The 21,476-nt window shown below is 43.5% G+C and overlaps 1 protein-coding gene across 1 annotated transcript; it reads left to right on the top strand.

The window, feature by feature from the left end:
* Positions 1-4,189: 4,189 nt before the first annotated feature.
* LOC144364762 (uncharacterized) lies at positions 4,190-12,925 on the top strand. Its single transcript, XM_078035355.1, is given in 5 exon segments — positions 4,190-5,288; positions 10,380-10,506; positions 10,685-10,745; positions 11,314-12,755; positions 12,758-12,925. Coding segments are annotated over 5 exon segments (1,665 nt in total). The 5' UTR covers positions 4,190-5,285; the 3' UTR covers positions 12,790-12,925.
* Positions 12,926-21,476: the final 8,551 nt, after the last annotated feature.

Genomic DNA, 21,476 nt, shown 5'->3' with positions numbered 1-21,476 from the left:
TCTACCTCAGAGCAAAGACTATCCAAAGAACCTTTGTCCTTGGAAAGACCCACAGAGCACTCCTAGGTACATACCCACCCTGCTGAGTTGTTTGTCTGCAAACAATGGGAGAAATCTTCAGAGCCAGGTGTCCCTGACTCAGTCAGGCTAGGTGAGGACCCATAGCAACCCCCTAGCAACCACCAATGAGCATGAGACAGGAAAAATACCTGGGATGCCAGATGACCCTCCCTGTAGTTATGGTGGTTCATAACATGTTGGGAAACCATGTAGTTCAGTACATACTCCCCTTGTGGCTTAAATCAATGGAATCCTCCTATTGTACTAACCAATCACCCCTACCCAACTTGTTCCCACCAGTGAATATGCTAATCGTGTTTTAGAGTTGTTTTATGATTTTTGCAGGGTGTGTGATGATTTGCTTAGAGATGCTATGATATATGTGGGGTCCCTGCCTTCCCCAAAGAGTGTATAAGACTGCTGCAAACCCTGGGCTCAGGAACTTTCACTGTCACCATTTGCTGTGTGCATGCAGAGGACCCAGCTAGCTCGCCATAAACACCTGTTTGCTGCACACATGGATCTTGGTCTCTGATGGTGATTTGGGGGTCCTGAATTCGAGCATAAGGGTACCACTGAAGTTTCAGAGAGGGTTTTTGTCTGCTCAGGAGGGGCCAGGTATGGGTGACTTCAAGGGATGGGCAGGCATTCTAAGCAAGGTTAGAAAACACAGTAACTTATAGAAAAACAGAAATTAGTTTTCATGAGTTTTGGATGAGATGGCTCCCAATCTTAAGAAGGAATTAGAAGGAGTTTAAGAGTTTGATTCTCAAACCCATTACATTTATGCTCCCACCCACCTTCTTTGTACCACAATAGAAAAAAGGGCTGGGGATGGAGCCCAGGGGTTCTGTATCCCTGCCATGGATTTAATGCCCAGTGTGTGTGGGGGGAGGTAGGGGGAGCACCTACAGTTGAGTTCTCAGCCCTCAAGGGTTATGTGGCCACTATTCCACACTTGGGGGAATGTGACTGTTTATATATAAGCCCCCCTCCCCATTGTCATTGGCAATATTGGTAAGTAGACTGAATTTGGGCCAGTGTACAAGATATGAAAAAATTCACCAATTCAAGTTAAGAGTAAAAAATAAAATTGTATTTACTTTCCAAGAAGGGGTAGATACTGAAGCCGGAAATAGACAGGCAGTCAGTACAGACAGGTAAATGGAGTCAGGTCTGATCTAGGAGGCCAATGTAGAGAGAGTCTGGCAAGTTGCAGACTGTCCCCTGAGGGATGGAAATGTTAATTCCTTCAGAGCCCTTGCTACACCCTTATCAAGAACCTGCCCTTGCTCCTTGCTGTTGCTAAGGTAGCCTGTCTCAGGAATTGCCCCTCCCTACAGGGGACTATATGGGTGTCAATGTGTCCTTGGCTGCTGCACCCTGCCCTTCCGCCTTCAGCCCCCTTGTTTGTCACCTTTGTACCATCTCACCAAGCATGTCTGGGCCTAGTCACCAAGGCAGGAAGGACAAGGATAAAGGGAAAGGCATGGAGAACACAGGAAGCCTAGGACTCATAGAAAGGCTGAACACCTTGCTTCTGGGAATACCAGGATACCAGCTATGCCCCCCTCTCCCTCCTGGGGAGAAGTCTATGTTACTTCTTTTAAAATGAACCCTGCTTTGTGTGCTTGCCTGGGCTTGCTTCTCTAATGTTCAAACTTCAACATGTGACGGGGCAGAACTCCTCCCCAGTAACCAGCGGTATCAACGCCACAGGCCATATGTGCCCCAAGTGGGCTTTCATATGCAGGCTTTATGGGCCGAGCTGAGCAGGGGTATTGTTTCTTTCTGGTTTAACTATCAGTTGAAACCCAGGAAGCTGAGAGCCCTGGGTCAGCAGCTAGGGATATGGTGCTTACCAGGCAGGAGCAGGAGGGCTTGTGGCTTTTCTTGAAAATGTTGGTGGCTCTGAACCGCTGACATGGACAGAACACATGGAATGGGACCCTTCCTGAGATCAATTCAGGTCAGCCTGTGCAATGGAATTACATGTCTCAAGGCGGCATGTGACCATGATCTCACTGACATTTTATGAGACCACCAGATGCCTGAAGTTGAAGCCAGATTTAAAGTTAGGTAGTGTAGTTAGGTAAATCAAATAGGGATTGATATGGAGTAAGATCCAAAATGAAGGCCATGATTAGAATGAATTCCTGGAAAAGTTGAACAACTCTTGGAATGTTAATGAAGTCCCAGAAAAGCCCAAGGCCAAAGCCCATCCCAAAGAAGTGTTAATGACGGTCCCCAGCAAACTTGAAGATGCTGACTCAAAAATCATTCCTGCCCAGAATACTCCTTTGGCCCACCTGTGTCCCACCCTTGACAGAACAAAGGACAGGAATGTGACAGGAATGCCAGAAAGCTAAATGAAGATTTCAGCTATAAAAATGGGAGACAACCATTTCATCTCTTGGGTCCCCTTCTTCCTCTGGGAGAAGTCTTTTCTGCTGTCCTTTAATAAACTTCTAATTTCCACTCTGACCTTGCCTGGGTGTGCTTCTCTGGTGTTATTCTTCAACATTGGGGAAGCAAGGACTCGTCACTGGTCAACAGCGGTAACAAAGTCACAGGTGACACCAAACATACATACAATTTGCCCTCTACACGCATGCCTATGACTGAATTCAGGACCCCCAAAGACCACGAGAGACCAAGATCTATGTAAGCAGCAAAGAGGTGTTTATTGCAAGCTAGCTCCGTCCTCTGCGTGCACACAGAAACTGGTGATGCTGAGATGCCTGAGCCCAGGATCTGCAGCAGTTTTCTACACTCTGGGGAAGGCAGGGACTTCACATGCATCATAGCATCTCTTAGCAAATCATCACACACCACGGGAAAATCATGAAACAACTCTAAAACATGTTTAGCACATTCACTGGCAGGAACAAGTTGTTTAAGGATGAATGGCTAGTAAAAGAGGGGGATGGTTTAAGCCATGAGGGGGTACTTGCTGAACTACATGGTTTCCCAACATGTTATCAACCACCATAAACTACTGGGAGGGTCATCTGGCATCCCAGGTATTTCAGTGTTTCATGCTGATTGGTGGCTGGGGGGGGGGCTTGCTATGGGTCCCCACCTAGCCTGACTGAGTCAGGGACACCTGGCACAGCAGATCTCTCCTGTTATTTATAGATAAACAACTCAGCAGGGTGGGCATTAGCCTAGGAGTGTTCTGTGGGTCTTTCTGAGGACAAAGGACAGGCACTCTTCCTTGGGCAGGCTTTGCTCTGAAGTAGAGGCTGGCTTTTCAATTAGCCTTTCTATAACAGCCCCTGAAGACAGGGCTAAGGACATGGTGCCCTTGTCTTGCTGGTGTAGCTTCACTGATCAAAGTTCCTTTCCTTCTTTGCATCATGACCTTTTCTGTTTGGTTTTGGGGTAAACAGAAGACCTGATGTGTGGGGTCACCAGAGTGAGGTCGCTTCCTAGAACCCCCCTAATAGTGGAATGTAGAACATAGACATTAAGCACAAGGCATCCATTTTATTTCCAGCCCATATTGCTGCCTAAGAGGATTGCCTCCCCTCCCCTGTTTTCCCCCTTTCCGCTGGGGAGAGAACACTGAGTGAAATCACCAACACAATTGCTTCCTTTCTTAGCTCATGCTATCTCCTCAAAAGATCAGTGGTAGAAGAAGGTGATGAGAATTACTGCAACTGTTTTTATTTTCAGATATCATACATGTGTGATATATGTGATATCTTTAAATATTGTTTTAAAACTTTTGAGATTATGTCTTGATAAGTTGCCTGAGGTCACACCAGCTGATATTATATGTGTATAAAGGTCTTTGAGGTTCTGTGGGATAATCCCTGCGGGGCTCAACCTCTGAGCTAGATCCCCAACTCTCTTTACTTTATTTTCAGTTAGGATCTCCCTGTTTTTGAAGCCAGATTGAAAGATAGATAGTAGTTTGTGTATCTAGGTAAATGGAGTCTAATATAAGGTTCAATTAAAAAAAAATGGGGGCTGGGGATGTGGCTCAAGTGGTAGTGCGCTTGCCTGGCATGCTTGCGGCCCCGGTTCAATCCTCAGCACCACATACCAACAAAGATGTTGTGTCCGCGGAAAACTAAAGAATAAATATTAAAAATTCTCTCTCTCTCTCTCTCTCTCTCTCTCCCTCCTCTCTCTTTAAAAAAAAATGGAATCTTACCTGAGCCTGGGAAACAAAAAACAAACAAACAAACAAACAAAAACCTCACCTGAGGAGTAAGTTTTCATGTCCCCATGGCCTTGGGCAGGTCCCAAATACGGTTAATGAAGTAGCTCCCTGTAAAACGGAGATGCTAATCAAACCACCCAGGGCTGTTCCTGCCCAGGTTTCTGCTCCACGCCCCACCAGTCCACCAGTTCCCCACCCTCTGTCCTTCCCACCCATATCCCCTACCATGTGCACCATAAAGGGAAACAAAGGACAGGAATGTGGGAGGACAAAAGATGACCTTAGGTTTAAGAGGGAGAAGACCTCCCCCTTCCAGGGATTCTGCGTTTTGGGTCCCCTTCTTCCTGGGGTGGGGGGAGTCTTTTGTGCTTTCTCTTATTAAACCTTCCACTTTCCACTCTCCATCTGCTTCTCTGGTGTTATACTGCAAGATTCAGGAAAGCAAGGACTCCTCATGGTAAACAGCATTAACATTTGTAAATGCTCACCTGACCTTGGGCTCCTCCTGCCTTAGACTCCTTAAGTAACTTTTTTTTTTTTGTTGATTTTTTTAATTGTTGGGGTTTTTTTGTTTGTTTGCTCCTGTGGTGAGGTTAAAACCCAGGGCATCACCCATGCTGGGAAAGCAGTCTCCCTCAGCCAGAGCTCAATCCCAGGTGTTACCCTTTGTACCAAGTTCAAGCAAAGGCTTCCCACCTGGATTAGTTCCCAGCCCAGGAAAGAAGCTCCACCTGAAAAGGGCTGGGGCCAAGGATCTGCCACTCTAGGCAATTTTGGTTAGTGATTGGATAACCTTAGCTGTCAGTCACAATGCAGAGTCCTGATTGGAGGCGCCCCATTAGGGATGCTGGGGTGGAACTGTCCAATCAGGTTCCTGGACAGAGGGGAAGGGCGGGCTTTGGAAATCTCGCGGGGGTTTTCTTTCTCACCAACTCTGCTCCTTCCCACGTGCTCTGCCCAAAAGGCCTGAGCGATTCTGAGCAGGCTGTGTTCCCCTTGATCTCGGCTGCCTTGAGGTCCTCGAGAGAACGCCAGGTCCCCTAGAAAGACAAAAATGGTGAGTTTGTGTCCAGGGCTGAAGGGACATGGTCAGCACCTGCCTTGGGGCCCCCACAAACAGGCTGCAGAGCCTGGCGGAGTCTCCTCTGGAGGTGGCCCTGGGTCCTGTCCCTTGGCTTCCATTGTTGAATGGGCGGCTGTTGTCCCCAGCTTCCCCTCCCCTCCCTGCTGGTGGCCTGCCCCCACTCTTCCAAACGTGTAGGAAGCAGGATCCCAAATCCACTTTCCTTCCCCCAGTTTAGTTCCTCCAAAAGCTGCTGTAGGTCTCTCAAATTGCAGTTCCCTCCTGTGTTCTAAAATGCCCCATCTTTTCCACTTCCCGTCATAAATATCTGGTCTTCCTCCTGTGTTTCAAATGGACACAGCCTATTACTTTTCACTTTTTCTCTACTGATATCTTTCAAACAATATTTTGTTTTTGTATTGCAGTTCAAAACTAGAGAAGCTTTATCAGTGAAATGCTCAGGCATACCCCCCACCCCAATTTAAAAAAAAAAAAAATGAGATAGTATCCCAGTTGCTTGGGACACTGCCCTCCAACTTCTTTTTTTTTTTTTTTTATGAGAGAGAGAAATTTTAATATTTATTTTTTTTAGTTTTGGGCAGACACATCTTTATTTGTATGTGGTGCTGAGGAGCCAACCAGGCCGCATGCATGCCAGGAGAGTGCACTACCACTTGAGCCACATTCCCAGCCTAGTCCTCCAACTTGGGATTCTCTTGCCTCAGCCTCCTGAGTCCCTGGAATTACAGGCCTGTGCCACTGTCCCTGGCGAGAATAACACTTTTGTTTTCTGTTTCTGAATATCATCCTTGAGGGAAAAGAATAGTCACTTGACACATCCTGTGTTTGGATAAAATAGCTACTTTAAATGAAATAAGGCAGTCGGTTATTGGTACTAGGGATATTGAATCTTGGTTTACATCCACAGCCCTTTTTTGTTTGTTGTTTGTGTGTTTGTTTGTTTGTTTTTGGCAGAAGTTATTTATTTATTTTACTTTGTTTCCATTACTTATACATGACAGTAAAATGCATTTTGACACATTATATGTAAATAGAGTGTAACTTCTCCTTTTCCTGGTTGTACCTAGTGTCCATTCACACTGGTCATGTAGTCACATATGCAAATAGGATAAAATGTCTGATTTATTCTCTTGCCCTTCATCTCCAGCCCTATTAAATTTTGTTTTCAAAGTGGATCTGGCCATGTTGTCCTGCCTCGCCTGGAACTTGTGATCCTCCTGCCTCAGCTTCTCTAGGTGGTGGAATTAAAGGCACTGGCCACCATACCTGAGGAAAATAGTTTATTTTGACCCAAATACTAATGACCATACTCAGGAATGTGGATTCAACTTATCCTGAATGATGTATGTGTTTTAACCAGGAAGAGATTACATTTTTTTAAAATACCAGGGATTGACCCCAGGGGTACTTAAGCACCGAGCCAGATCTGCAGCTCTTTTTATATTTTATTTTCAGACATGATGTCACTAAGTTTCTTAGGGCCTCACCAAGTTGCTGAGGCTGGCTTTGAATTTAGCTGTTCTCCTGACCTAGTCAAGATGCTGGGGTTACAGTTGTGCCCCACTGTGCTTGGCTGACAAGGTCATTTGTAAAAGAAAGTTATGCATGAATACATTAACCAATTGCATTGGTAGGATCATCAGATGAGTGGCTACAGAAAAAAAAAGGGGGGGAGTTTCTTCTGTAGGTCTGTTAAGTACATTATTAGTTTTGGAGGATGGTGGTGATATGTCAGGTAAGGTTGGTAATATATTCTGAGAAGTGCATTTTTTTTGAGAATTTGGGATTAATATAGAGATTAAGGTAATTGGCTATGAAAGGGCTTAAGATATCAGATGAGAATTTTTGGTATCCATCCAGGACCCCGTTTTAGTATCCTCATGGCAAAGTCACGTGGTCTGAAGGTTCATTGATATAGAGCAAGTTCATAGAGAACTTCAGTTCACACCTGGGAAAATCCTGTGCTTCTCTCTTTATCTTTCTTAGGTATAGACGGCATATCAGATTTCTCAGGCTGGTTTTCTTTTGATACCTCAGAGAGTCCTATGTTCTCAGCCACTATCCTTTCCTGGGTTGCCACCATGTGCCCACAGCTGTCCTGTGCCCTGCATGGTTCAAGGAACTTTAGGCCCTGGGTCAGCTCCTCTTAGAGGACAGCCTAAGTTGTGAGGTACAGCCTCTTGGGGGATAAACTGAGGTTTTGTGGCAAAGGAATGTCCTGGAACAAGTCTCATCTAGACAGCTAACTTCTTGGGACCTTGTTTTCCCCAAGCCTTGTTCCCATCCTTGGAGACAGGTGGACAGTCAGCCTGTGGATGCTGGTGGTGAGAGGCCAGGTCACCAGTGATTCCTGACCCTTGCATTCTCTCACAGTGTGGAGGTGCAAAAACTCTCCCAGCGCATAAGGACCAGCCACCGCAGTGCAGTGCTGTGCAAATCTGAAAAGCCTCATAGGCTGGAGTCATGGTCTAGGTCTCATGGGAGAGTGATCATGGAGTATTTCAGTGAGCATGCCCAGGTGTGAGGATGTCCTACATTTCACTTTTTTGATGGTAATGAGTTATTGAGTCAGTTTCTTTATTAGGCACAGGCTCATCTGTTTTGTGTATTTGTCCTTCTGTGTATGTTGTAGGAGATGGTCTCTCTAAATTATTGGGCCACTTCCTCTAAGTTATCAGATTTGTGTCAAGTGCATGTTCATGATATTGTTGAAGAGCCCATGGATGGTAATGGTGGCCATTTTAACTCTAATGGGTAGTTTCTGTGTCTTTGGATTTCTTATTTGTTGAATGTTATTGTATTTCTCATACCTTTCTTCTATTTATTTACTTTGATGTGCTGGTATGGATTCAACCCAGTGTCTCACTGGTGGTAGGCAAGCTCTCTACACTGAGCCATAACCTCACTCCTGTCCTCTGTTTCCTTAGCCACATATTAGTTTGTCAGAGATGGTGATGTTCATGCAGAACTTGGTTTTGCTGACTGCTGATTTCTTTTTTAAATAATTGTTTTTTTCTTAATTTTTCAAAATTGTTCATAGATCTTTATTTACTTATATGTGGTGCTGAGAATGAAACCCACTGCCTCACACATGCAAGGAGAGTGAGCTACAGCTTAGCCCCAGCTCCAGCCCCTGCTGATTTATTGATTGTGGTTTCACCAACACCCCCTCTTACCCGCCTGTGCTTAATGAATAGTTACCTTGCTCCTTTTTCCTCTCCTTAAGTACAAGGGTCAATGATTGCTTTCATCTCTTCTTTTCTGGAATGTGCTTTGGATGCTGTAGAGACCCCCAGTGCACCATCTGTGCTGGTTTTTCATGTTGGACTTTTATATTTCATTTTTCTCAACATGGTCACATTTGCCCTAAAGTCACCTCTTCTTCCTGTGTTTGTTTAGAGCTCTGTGTTGCATCTCCAATTGCTTAAAGGTTTTCCAGCTGCTTCTGATCTGATTTCTGCTTTAACTCCCATGTTCTTTGAGCCTCCTTGGGATTTCACTGGCATTGCACACTTGTTGAGGTGAGGCTCATGGCTCAGGATGTGGCCTGTTCTGGGTGGTGGTACTGTGATCCTGAGATGGCTGTGTTTTACTTTGATTAATGGCCAGGGAATCCCTCCTGTCTGTTGCTCTGCTACGTGATCACAGACCCAGCAGTGTTGTGGTGAGGTCTCCCAGTGTAGCAGTTTATTCTTCTCTGTCCTGGGGACTTTTGTATGTCTCTGCCTGATGTATTTTGACTTTTTTTTTCAGGTGCATGCTACTAACAATTCAAGACAGTTACTTGAAAATTCAGCCTAGGGCCCCCACATCCTTTTAATCCCAGCAGTTCAGGACTCATAGGCAGGAGGATCACAACTTCAAAGGAAGGTTCATCAAGTTAGGCACTGAACGACTTAGAGAAATTCTCTCAAAAATAGAAATAATTAAAAATAAAATAGGGCAGTGAATGAGGGCTTATTTGTTATGCACCCTTTGGTTCAATCCTTGGTACAAAATATAAATAAATGAATAAATGAATAGAAAAATAATTTATCCCAGGGATTCTGGAGTCTTATCTTACTCAGGCATGGTCAATCTCACGTCTGTTATTTTTCTGCTTTTCAGTAGGTTATTGACAATCCTTGCACATTCACTGTTGCTATGAGATTTAGAAATTCGTGTCTGCTGTTCATTAAGAAAAATGTTTTGAGACTTATAAAACCTTGCAGTGTTGTTGTTTGGGCAAGGTGACATCTTTGGGTCATTGAGTTATAACTAAGACATGTTCCATATTTCCACTTACCTCATTCTGCTTTGACAGTAACCTTGAGAAATCATTAAGTTTTTGTGTTTTTTAATCATTGTGCATGTTTTCTATTTTATTAATTTTGTTATGGAGAAATGCACCTCCAAATATCTAGTTGTTCTCTTCGTGTAATCCCACAAGATGAACACAATCCCCAGTTCACAAATTGTGGCAACCCAAGTGTCAATTTGTCTGTATGCTGTCTGTAGGGGAATCTTCTTTGTGATCCATGCTCAGAAGTCATGGGTGGGGACTGTTCTAGGCATTTCCTTAAAGAAGGAACAATAGACTTTCAGAAAGAATCAAGAGATCAGTGAATGCCGTGTTGTCTATATTAACTGTGTAGGCACAGTGACCCACTGTGGTTGGCAGAATCTCTCTAAATTGCTGAGTTCTATGATTGCAACAATTTCATACTCAGCTTTCTTTCCTAAGGGTAAGTATTATTGGGGATTCTAATATTAGGTCTCCACTGCAGAGAAGGCTGTTAGGACATGTAATAGAGGTGTAACCAACAAAGTGACTCATGATACTGTCTTACTTCCTGTGTACTCACCAATGGAAGGGAGTAAACACTTAGTTGCTTGTCTTCTGAGTGGCTCAATTCTAGTGTTGAAATGTTTGTGAGGAATTGAGTGCAGAAAAGCTTTGTTGGACCAAATCATGGAATTAATCAGAAATTCAGAGAATCGTGTGAACATCAAGCTTGTTGAGTACATATTTCTTCTGCTGTCAATCTCTCCTGACCTCCAGTTAACATTTGTGGGATATTTTAGATCTCAGTGACCTTTGAGGATGTGGCTGTGAACTTCACCCAGGAGGAGTGGGCATTGCTGGATCCTTCCCAGAGGAACCTTTACAGAGATGTGATGCTGGAAGTCCTCAGAAACCTGGCTTCTATAGGTAATAATGATTTTTTAAAATTAATCTACTAGAGAACTCATGTTTATTTTGGTCATTTATTTAGAACATAAAAAGGTTATCAGTTATTGAATTATTGCAGCATAAAAGGCACCTACAATTTGACAAACCATTCTGTCTCCTAAAAATTCTTAAAGATTGTTCTGGTTTCTCATTTTAGGAAACAAATGGAATGAAAAGAACATTGAAGATGAGATCAAAAATTTTGAGAGCATTCTAAGGTAATTGTGCTCACAAGAGAAATACTTGAGGGAATCTGAGAATGTCATATAATTTTTAAAACAGACCAACCCAAGAAGTATGCACAATTTGAGAAGTATTTATTCTTATAATATTTTTTCCCAGAAATATATACTAAGCTGTAACAGATATTCAGTCTTCTCAAAGTACTTGGCATGCCAAAAGTATATGATATTGCATGTGAATATCACTATTTGGATAATCACCATAGGGAAGCTGCATAGCAAAGGATTGTTTCCTTTCAATCTCTTGATTTTCAGGCAATTTTAACCCATCAGGAAACCTAGCCTTTACCTGATGTTGGTAGGAATGTAAGCCTAGGTCCTATAAATAAGTATAAAATCATGAATGAATCAAGCATTGATAATGTGCTGGTCATTCTTCAAAGAAGCCATGTGGTGGTAAACTTCAATGGCCAAGAAGATAGTGTGGGGAAAGTTTCAATGAGATTCCAGTTCTTACCTGGACAAAGAAAAATTTTAATAGAGTAAATCCATGTGGTTATTATATGTGTGCCAAAGACTTCATATGCCCTTCATTACTTCATAGGCACATCACATCTCACTCTGGACACGAAGAATGTGAAGAGAAGCCTCGTGAATTTAAACAATATAGGCAATCCCTGGCTTTTCTAAAAAATGTTCACACACAAATGTTAATACAAACTGGAGATGGACCCTATGAAAGTACAGTACGTGGGAAAGTCTTCAGTCGTTCTAGTGACATTCAAAGGCATGAAGATACTCATACTGGGTGGCAACCCTATGAATATCAACAATGTGCTGAAGCCTCATCTTCTTCCACACGTGTTCAAAGACACATGAGAACACACAGTGGAGGTAAACCTTTTCAATGTGAGGTATGTGGAAAAGCCTTTCATTTCCCTTCTTTATTTAGAAGACATGAAAGAACTCATGGAGAGAGATTCTATGAATGTAAACAAGATTGTGAAACCTTTGTTTCACACACAAGTCTTCAAAGGCACAAGATCACACGCATGGGGAATGCACGTTTCAGATGTAAGGTATGTGGGAAAGACTTTGCTTATCCCAGTTTACTTAGAATACATCAGAGAATGCACACTGGAGAGAAGCCCTATGAATGTAAGCAGTGTGGAAAGTCCTTTTCTACATCCAGTTACCTTCAAATACATGGAAGAACACATACTGGAGAGAAGCCCTATGAATGTAAGCAGTGTGGAAAAGCCTTTGCTAGTTCTACTGACCTTCAAAGACATAGAAGAACACATCCTGGAGAGAAGTCATTTAAATGTAAACAGTGTGGAAAACTTTTTTCAAGTTCCAGTGAACTTCAGAGACATGAAAGAACACATACTGGAGAGAAACCCTATGAGTGTAAGCAGTGTGGCAAAGCCTTTGCTACATCCAGTAACCTTTACTCACATGAAAAAACTCACAATGGAGAGAAGCCCTATGAATGTAAGCAGTGTGGCAAAGCCTTTTCTACATCCAGTTACCTTCAGATTCATGGAAGAACGCATACTGGAGAGAAGCCCTATGAATGTAAGCAGTGTGGCAAAGCCTTTGCTGCATCAACTTCCCTTCAGATTCATGGAAGAACGCATACTGGAGAGAAGCCCTATGAGTGTAAGCAGTGTGGCAAAGCCTTCACTAATTCCTCTGGCCTTCACTCACATAAAACAGTTCATAGTGGAGAGAAGCCTTATCCATGTAAGCAGTGTGGCAAAGCCTTTGCTAGGTCCATTAGCCTTCAGACACATAGAAGAACACATACTGGGGAGAAACCCTATGAATGTAAGCAGTGTGGAAAAGCCTTCATTCAATTCTCTGGCCTTTACTCACATAAAACAATTCATACTGCAGAGAAGCCTTACGCATGTAAGCACTGTGGCAAAGCTTTTGCTCGTTCCTCTGAGCTTCACTTGCATGAAAGAATTCATACTGGAGAGAAGCCTTATGCATGTAAGCAGTGTGGCAAAGCCTTTGCTGCACACAGTAGCCTTTGCAAACATAGAAGAATGCATACTGGGGAGAAGCCCTATGAGTGTAAGCGGTGTTTCAAAGCCTTTGCTAGTTCCAGTGACCTTCAAAGACATGGAAGAATACATATCGGAGAGAAGCTCTATGGTTGTAAACAATGTGAAAAAGCCTTTGTTACTTCTGCTCAGCTTCACTTACATGAAGGAACCCATAGTGAAAAGAAATCGTACTCATGAAAACAATTGGCAAAGTCTTCTGTTAATAAGGTTTCACTCTTTAACATGTAGTAAGTTTTCTGTAGAAAAATTCTTTGAATGTGAAATGTGGGAAATCAGTATTTCTTGTCAAAGTGAAAAAAGTGCTCACATATCCAAATCAATCAATCAATCTATCTATCTTTAGTACTGGGGATTTAGTTTGGGGGTCATCTATCACTGAGCCACAACGTCTTTCCTTTTTATTTCGAGACAGGGACTTGCTGAGTTCCTTAGGGCCTTGCTTAGGTGCTAAGTTTGGCTTCACATTTGTGATCCTTCTGCCTCAGACCCCGAGTCTCTGGGATTAAAGGCAAACACTACTAGATCCAACTGAATAAAGCATTAAATGTGAAGACTTTGGAAAATTCCATTTTTCCTGTTGCCTTCAAAGTCATTTCACTCACACTGGAAAACAAACCCTCAGAATGAGGAAGATTAGGTACATTCTGTCAGCTTCCCATCCCAGTCTGCTTTCCTTCTCATATATGACAATACAGAGAGAAACCCTGAGAATGTGATTAATGTGGGAAGTCTTCTAATTTCCCAGTTTTTTAGAAGGTGTGGGAAGACTCTTCTGGAAAGATTCATGCCAAAATGAATAAATCATGTGCAAGTAAGTGTTCAAGTGTTTCAGTTTTGTTCCCTTGTATGAAAGGACTCATACTGTGGAAAATCCTGTGGAAAAGCCGTGTGGGGCAGTATTCAGCTTTCATGGTTTCCTTCAAAGACATAAAGGGATTCACATCAGGGATAACCCTTCTGTTCTTTAAACAATGTGATGACACTTTCACTTTTCCATGTTGTTTTTGAACATTATGGAAGAACTCACTCTGGAGAAAAGCCTTGTATATAAAAACGTGGTGAGACCTTCAGTTGTTTCAGATCCATTTATATTTATTTAGACTTGAGAGAATTTTTTATTTTAATTTCTTTTACTTTTTTTTTGGGTTCCCAGGGATTCAACCCAGAAACAATTGATCACTGAGCCACATTCTAGTTCTTTTTATTTTTTTTTCAAATATTTAGCCATGGTCTCACTGAATTGCTTAGGTCCGTACTATGTTGCTGAGGTTGATGTTGAACTTGTAATCCCCTGCCTCAGCCTGCTTTTCCAGTGAAGTTACAGTTATACAACCTCTTCAGCAAGAAGCTTCTTTTTTTGAGAAAACCACTGCAGGTGAGTAAAAAGGGTGTGTGACTTCATTTATTTTTTGTCTATTCAGAGGTAATGAGAATGCACCCTGGAGTGGATGTAGGGATTGTGTCAGCATGAAGATGTGAAAGCAACATGTTTCTCCCAGTTAAATATCTCTTCCTGTTAGATTTCATTTTTCTCTATATATTTTTTCCATCTGTTGTCAACTCTCCCATATGATGACATAATCCTATATTTACTGTGTATGAGTTGGCAAAATCTAGTGTGTAGTATGATTTTGTACAAAAAAGTATGATATAGAATAGTACACAAGCTTTGTATTTAAAATGTATTAACCTGTATTTGCAGCATTTTAATTTTTTTTTAGAGTTTTCATCTCTCTTCTTCCCTTGAGTTCATTTTCTCTTTTATTGTCCATTTTTATGACTTTTATGTATTTTTTGGCAAAATAAAAATTGTGAGAGGTTTACAATATAATTACCAGGGTCATACAATTGAGGGCAAGAGAAAATAAGCATTCATATTTTAATTGTCATCATCACCATCATCATCATCATCATCACCACCACCACCACTACCACCACCATCATCATCATATCTAAAGTGCATAAGCCCTGATCCCATCCGGACCCATTTTTATTTATTTATTTTTAAAATTTTGATTGAAGTGTTTTTTAAGTTTTTCTAAAGGGCCTCAGTATGTTGGTGAGGCTGGATTTGAACTTGGGATTCTCATTCTATAGCCACTGGGATTACAGACATGCTATCATGCCTGGATCCTGGATGTTTCTTGAAACTTTGATGTAAATCATTGTGTACCTTCTTTCTGTAGAGTTTCCAAGTCTTAGTTGATATAGACGCAAGAATTACTTTTTAATGTGTTCATGTAACTAATGCCCTTCAGGCTCTAAGACTCTAGAATGATTCTGAGCATCACAAGGACATTAACTCACACCTTATACTCCAAATTTTTATATTTCCACTTGGACTAAACTGAAGTCTACTTGGAAAAAGTTTATTTTAGATAATTTCTATTGCAAACAGGGTGGGAGAACTGCTTTAGTATTTAAGGGAAGAAACCTTTTCATTTCTTTTAAGATCTTATGATAAAATGAAATGCAAGTAATCACTAAGACTATTACAGATTTTTTTTTAACAAATGATTTTATATTTCCCTCTGTGCACCAGACATCAGATAATCAACTTTGCAGAGTCACTGAAACAATGGAATGTGGCCTGGTGCTCATGTGAGTGTTATCTAAAGCACCAAATGACACTACAAAAGCAAACACCTGAGAGGGCTGAGTTATGCCATCCACACATGCACACTCATACCCAAGTGCACACGCATGTACAGGATCAAATCGCCCTTTTCTCTACATACCCTCCCTAGTGCAGTTCTTTCATCCTCACTGTGTCATGCAACTATTGATTTCTTTGACTTTTCTCACAACATTGCTGCCCACTATTTTTTCTCAAAAATTATGACTTCATATCTTCTTAACTTATTCTTTTGTGTCTTTCTAAAGTTTGCTTACACATTGTGCATGTGAGTTGAGGCCTGTGCACTCCAGCATTCTTTGCAGATTGGCCAAATGTCTCTTTGTTCCTCCTTTGCTCCCTTCTTTCCTTCAGATTTCACTCAGGATTGCTCCACACTGAGCTTCCCCCTAGCCCTTGTATTGTTATTTTTTGAGATGGGGTGACGCTGGCCTCAAACTTGTGGTCACCGTGCCTCAGCCTCCTAGCAGCTGGGACCATAGAGATGTGCCCTTTTGTGCCCTGCTACTGGCCTCTTCCCTTTCCTTGGTGCCTTATTGGCCTGTTGATGACTCTGGGACCACCACTGTGCCACTCGTGTTTCTTCTAAGTCTCATGTGTTGTGTTGTAAGTAGGCACATTAAAGGGCATTATAAAAGTTGTAATTTGTATGTATTGTTAGGAGAGGCATCTCCTCAAAATATACTTTGCCCTGTACTTAATTGAGTTCCTTTCTATTTCTTTTCTTTCCCTGGTGCCAGGGACCCAATCCTGCCTTGTGCCTGCTAGACAGGTGCCCTAGCACTGAGCCCTCCCCTAGCTCAGGTGGTGCGTTTGCTGCTGCTGTGTGCCTGGACCCCACTGAGGACCACTTTGGTAGATGCAGCTCTGCAGGTTTTTCTCCACGTTTTCACCTGGTCCCTTTCTTCTAAAACATTTAACAGCAGGGAATTTTATTTATTTATTTATTTTAATTTTATCAATTGAATGGTTAACAACCATCAATAGAGTTTAACCTCCTTTGACATTTCTTTTTTAAGAGAGAGAAGAGAGAGAGAATTTTAATATTTATATTTTAGTTTTTGGCAGACACAACATCTTTGTTTGTATGTGGTGCTGAGGATGGAACCCGGGCCACAGGCATGCCAGGTGAGCATGCTACCGCTTGAGCCACTTCCCCAGCCCGAGACAGCGGGGAATTTTAACCACTGACATCCAATTTAGCTTTTATCACCATGATTAATATTTAGGTGGAATATGCTGGAAAACCCAGGCTGGACTTCTCTCTGTGTTCAGGGAACCTCAGTAGCCCTGGGAACGTCCTGTGATGATTTTTTTTCATACACAGCATGTGATCAAAACTAGGTAAGGAGGGCCCCAGTCGAATATCCTAATGTATTGTTGCCCCCTTCTGCACCTAAGAATCTTAAGTAAGCTTCTCCAGAGACCCTCACCATAATTTTCTTTAAAACAAATATCAGGAAAAGGTTTTGCCAAGAACTCAATATATGTTGAATGAAGATTTCATGATGTTAATTCTTCTTTTCTGGCAAAGCTTGGAAGACCTCTGAATAATCTCAAAAATGATTAAAAGTTCACTTTCTTTGAATAACCAAAAAAAATTTTTTGTAGAGTCCTATAAATAAACAAACCTCCACCCCCTCCCACTAGGTGTAAAGATAATGAAATTACAACATCAAGGTCCACAACATTTTAGTTGCTACCCTTCTAAGCCCTGCTGTGAATAAGTCTGCTCCTGGAATTTTCCTGAGTATCCAGCCTCAGCTGCCCCACATCACTAATAGAGCCTCAACTGGCAAAAGATTTCACATGGTAGCCAGGAATTTTTCTTTTAACAGTAACAGCAGGGTCTCTGATGGGATTCTGGAGCACTAGTTTCAAGGCCCCCAGACACTTTAGAGCTTCCTTACCAGCAGTCATGACCCATTTGAAGTCCACAGTGGGTGTAGCTCCCTGGAGGTGGTCAGCCTTCATGAAGGCAATACCCCTCTTGACCTTGCAGCCAATAAATTTCCAGGAACCTGCTTTCCAGTGCTTGCCCTGTACTGCAAAGGATTTTGCATGTTGATATATACTTCTGGGTGTTCTTGCTGTGCTCTGCTGGGGTCTATTAATGACTGTGGAGCAGGAGGCACTTGCATGGATGCCCATTTACTCCTGGGTCTGATGAACTTCCTGGGCCACCACCACCCAGTCGTGCCTGGATCTGCTCTTCACTGTCGCCTTCTTCCCTGCACTGCCTGAGCTCAGAGTCCCCTCAGTTCCCCCACACTCACATTCCTCTTTCCTGATGGCCTTGTTGGGCACCAGGAAACATACCCTCTGTTAGCTCATGGGCTCCTGCCAGACCCCACTCTGCACAGGTCAACATGGTGTATGCTGCACGATTGGCATCTCCTCCTGCTATGGAGTCTTGGTACACTGGGCCCCAGGGTCAACCTGGTGTGTGCCACAGGGTGGACAATTCCCCCTGTCCTGTGGAACCCTGGTATACTCTGCCCACACCCTGGGTACCCTGCCAGTAGGAGAGAGGGCGTCCAGCAGAGAACTTGGGTTCTGATCTGCTGTGATAGTGTGATTTAAGGACCTCCGTTGACCTGTCCTGTGCCCACCCAGGGGAAGACTGCAGGGCTCCATGGATGTATTATGCTCCCTGGAACATGCCCCCATTTAGAACTGTGTTTGTGTCATCTGTGACTGGCTGTGATTTATACTTTGTTTTTACTTGTAGTCTGAGGTAAACACAAATTTCATTCAGCTGTGAGTTGACCAAATGGGACAACGGGTTGGAACAGATTTTTTTTTTCTTGGAGAGCATATTTCTTGATATTGTAAGTGCTGCTGAAATGAAGACTTCATGATTTGGAGGGAATATAAGAAAAGCGAAGCAAGTGAAAACATTGTGACATGGGCTTCTGGAAAGGTACTTTCAGCTGATTCAATGGATAAAAATGAAATTGGACCATTGATCTCAATTTGATGTATTTTTACATAAGAAAAAATATCTTTCCATTGTTGAAACAAATTCACGATGGTTAAGGCTGGAAATCATAATGTAGAGCTTATGTTTTATTGCATTAGGATTTAACTGTTATTAGATAACAGTATTCTCTGTTATGTGATGTTTTGAACTTTCTCACCTTCCCCTATTCAAGCAACCTCCCTCAAATACCTCTCCACAGGGAAGCAGCTCCCTGTGACCCCAGAGCATTTGTAACCCAGGATCATGCTCAGTACATTTGATAGTCTACCTGGCAGCACCCAACATACTTACTCTCTGAGGTTCTATGACATCTCTGCTCCCAGGACCCAAGGTCTCCTCAATAATCATAGTCTTGTCTGCTGTGGTGGTGTACGCCTGTAATCCCAGCCACTTGGGAGGCTGTGGCAGGCAGATTGCAATTTGGAGGCCAGTCTCAGCAACTTAGTGAGGCTCTGAGCAACTCAGCAAAACCTTGTCTCTATGTAAGATATGAAAAAGGCTGGGCGTGTGACCCAGTGGTTTAGCACACTGAGTTGAATCTCTAATACCCCAAAACACAAAGAAATTAATTGTGTTAAATAAAAATGAAGTGGAAACAACCCATACAATGCACTGGGCTGTTAATCTAGGATGTTCGCAGGTGAGATTTGTGAAATGCATTTTGAATGTACTGTATTTGGGGTTTCTGGATGTAACCCCATCTGTAAGTCCAGCGCCTATGGAAACGTGAATATTCAAATTTCCAAATTAAAACAAAGTCCTCTTCTCCACCTCCAGCACCCTCTTGTGATTCCAACTCTGAGTTGAGAGGGGTAAGCCTCCTGCATGCATTTGCAATCAATACTTACTCCCCAAGGATTTAGGGGAGCCTGGCAATACAGGAAGCTCTAGTTTTTTTTGGTAAAAATACAGAACTGATTTGGAATAATGAAAACAGATTATCTGTCACAGCAGAAGAACCAGGGTCCTGCTGAGAGCACCATCACACAGGTCTCCCGTAAGAAGATTCTTGGCCTCCGGTCCCCTTGGCTTAGTATGCACATACCCCAAGCCCTGAGTGCATCCATGGAGCCTGGAGTCCAGCACCCTACAGATTCCAAAGGCGGAGCCTGGTGGAGCTGAACACTCACTGATTCTCTGAGGCGGGTTATGCTATCCCAAGATTCTTGGTGATGAGAAACTGATGTGACTTCATTTTTTAAAAAAAACAGCCTCTACTTCAGAGCAGGACCTGTCCAAGGGAGGGGTGACTCTTGATCTTGGAAAATCCACAGAGCATTCCTAGGCATGGAGCGAGCTCTGTGCTGAGTTGTTTGTCTATAAATAACAGGAGAGATCTGCAGTGCCTGGTGTCTCTGACTCAGCAATGCTACTTCCTGGAAAGTCCAAACCCTCTTTGTGGCCTACACCTTGACCCTGAAACCCATAGCAACCGACTAGCAACTACCAATCAGCAGAAGACAGGGGAATATAACTGGAATGCCAGGTGACCCCCCCTCCCCCAGTAGTCTCAGTGCTCCATAACATGTAAGGAAACCATGTAGTTTGGCACAGCACACTCTTGCAACTCATCTTGGCCCCACCTCTTGAACTCACCAATCCCCCCCTACCCAACTTGTTCCCGCCAGGGAATGTGCTCATCAATGTTAAAGGTGGTTGTTTGATTTCCCCATGGTGTGAAAGTCTTTGTGTGTGATGTTGAGACATGTAGAGTGTCTCCCCCCAAACCTATAAAATCTCAACAAAAAATCAGGACTCACTTCCCGAGACTGCTGTCTTGAGAACGGTTGTGAGTCCAGGCTCGAGCTTGCAGTAAAGACTCCTGTGTGATTGCATCAGATTGGGCTCCTGGAGGTCTATGGGGTCCCAGGAATCTGGTATAATAGTGGGAATATAAAAAGGACCCCCCCCACTGTACTCAGGCCCCACCTTGTTAAAAATCTCCAGAAGCAGCAAACTCACTGGGCAGCCAGATAGGAGAACCTGTCCCCAAGGGCACCGCCCAGGCCAGAGTTTGCAGGTTAATTGGAATTAGCCACCAGGGCAGGCGGGATCTGGGTGGAGATGCCAGCAGAGGTTGGGGTGGATTGTGGACCCTGGTCCGGGGACAAGATCCTGCAGCATCTCCAACCACAGCCTTGGGATCCCCAGAGCAAAGGGGCGCTCGGCAACTCAGGCCCCACTCAGGCCCAGGGAGGGGTCTAGCGACGGCCCCTGGGAATAAAGCTATGGTGTCCTGAGACCCAGAATCACCTACACCCAGCCCCTGGCGCCTTCTCTGGGTGGCCTGGAGAGCAGCGCTGGGGTGGGGTGCAGACGGAGGTAGGGGGCTCTATCCGAGCAGAAGGGGGTACTGGGTCGAGCTGGGGAAACTGCGCCTGCAACGCTGGCAGGGGTACTGCTCCATGGTTGAGCAGGGTGACACGCCCCACCCCAGGGCCTCCAATACTCGCCTTCCCAAGCTGAGACCCTGGGTCAGCTTCTGGGGGTATGTTCTTTCTAGGGCTTGTGGCTTTGCTTGAAAATGTTGGTGCATCTGAAACCTTGACATGGAAACAATACACTGGAGGGGGACTTCCTCCTGAGAGACAAAATGAGGTTAGTCTGTGCAGTAGAGGGACATGTGAGTGTGAGCTCTCAGACATGAGACCCACAGATGCCTGAAGCCTAAGTCCTACAGACAATACTGAATCCTACATACACTTTCCCCTTTCTTTACATGCCTATGATTGTCCTTCTATAAAACCTCAAAGTCCTTGTCGGCACCTGAAGACAGCATAAGGGCAGGGTTTCCTTGTCTTCCTGATGTAGCTGCACTGGTCAAAGTTCCTTTCCTGCTTTGCATCATGACCTTTTCTGTTTGATATTGGGGCAAACACCTGACCAGACCTGTGGGATCCCCAGAGTCAGGTCTCTGCACAAGACTTCCTAACAGTCGAAGTAGAACATCTACACTAAGCGCAAGGCATCCATTTAATTTCCACCGCACATTGCTGCCCTGGAGGATTGCCTTCCTTCCTCCCCCACCCTCTCTGCTGGGGATGGGACCCTGAACATCAGAGCCAACCCCAATG

Source organism: Ictidomys tridecemlineatus, chromosome Y, assembly GCF_052094955.1.
Source record: "Ictidomys tridecemlineatus isolate mIctTri1 chromosome Y, mIctTri1.hap1, whole genome shotgun sequence".
In the NCBI taxonomy this organism is placed as follows: Eukaryota; Metazoa; Chordata; class Mammalia; order Rodentia; family Sciuridae; genus Ictidomys; species Ictidomys tridecemlineatus.
This window is presented reverse-complemented; position numbering and strand designations above follow the sequence as displayed.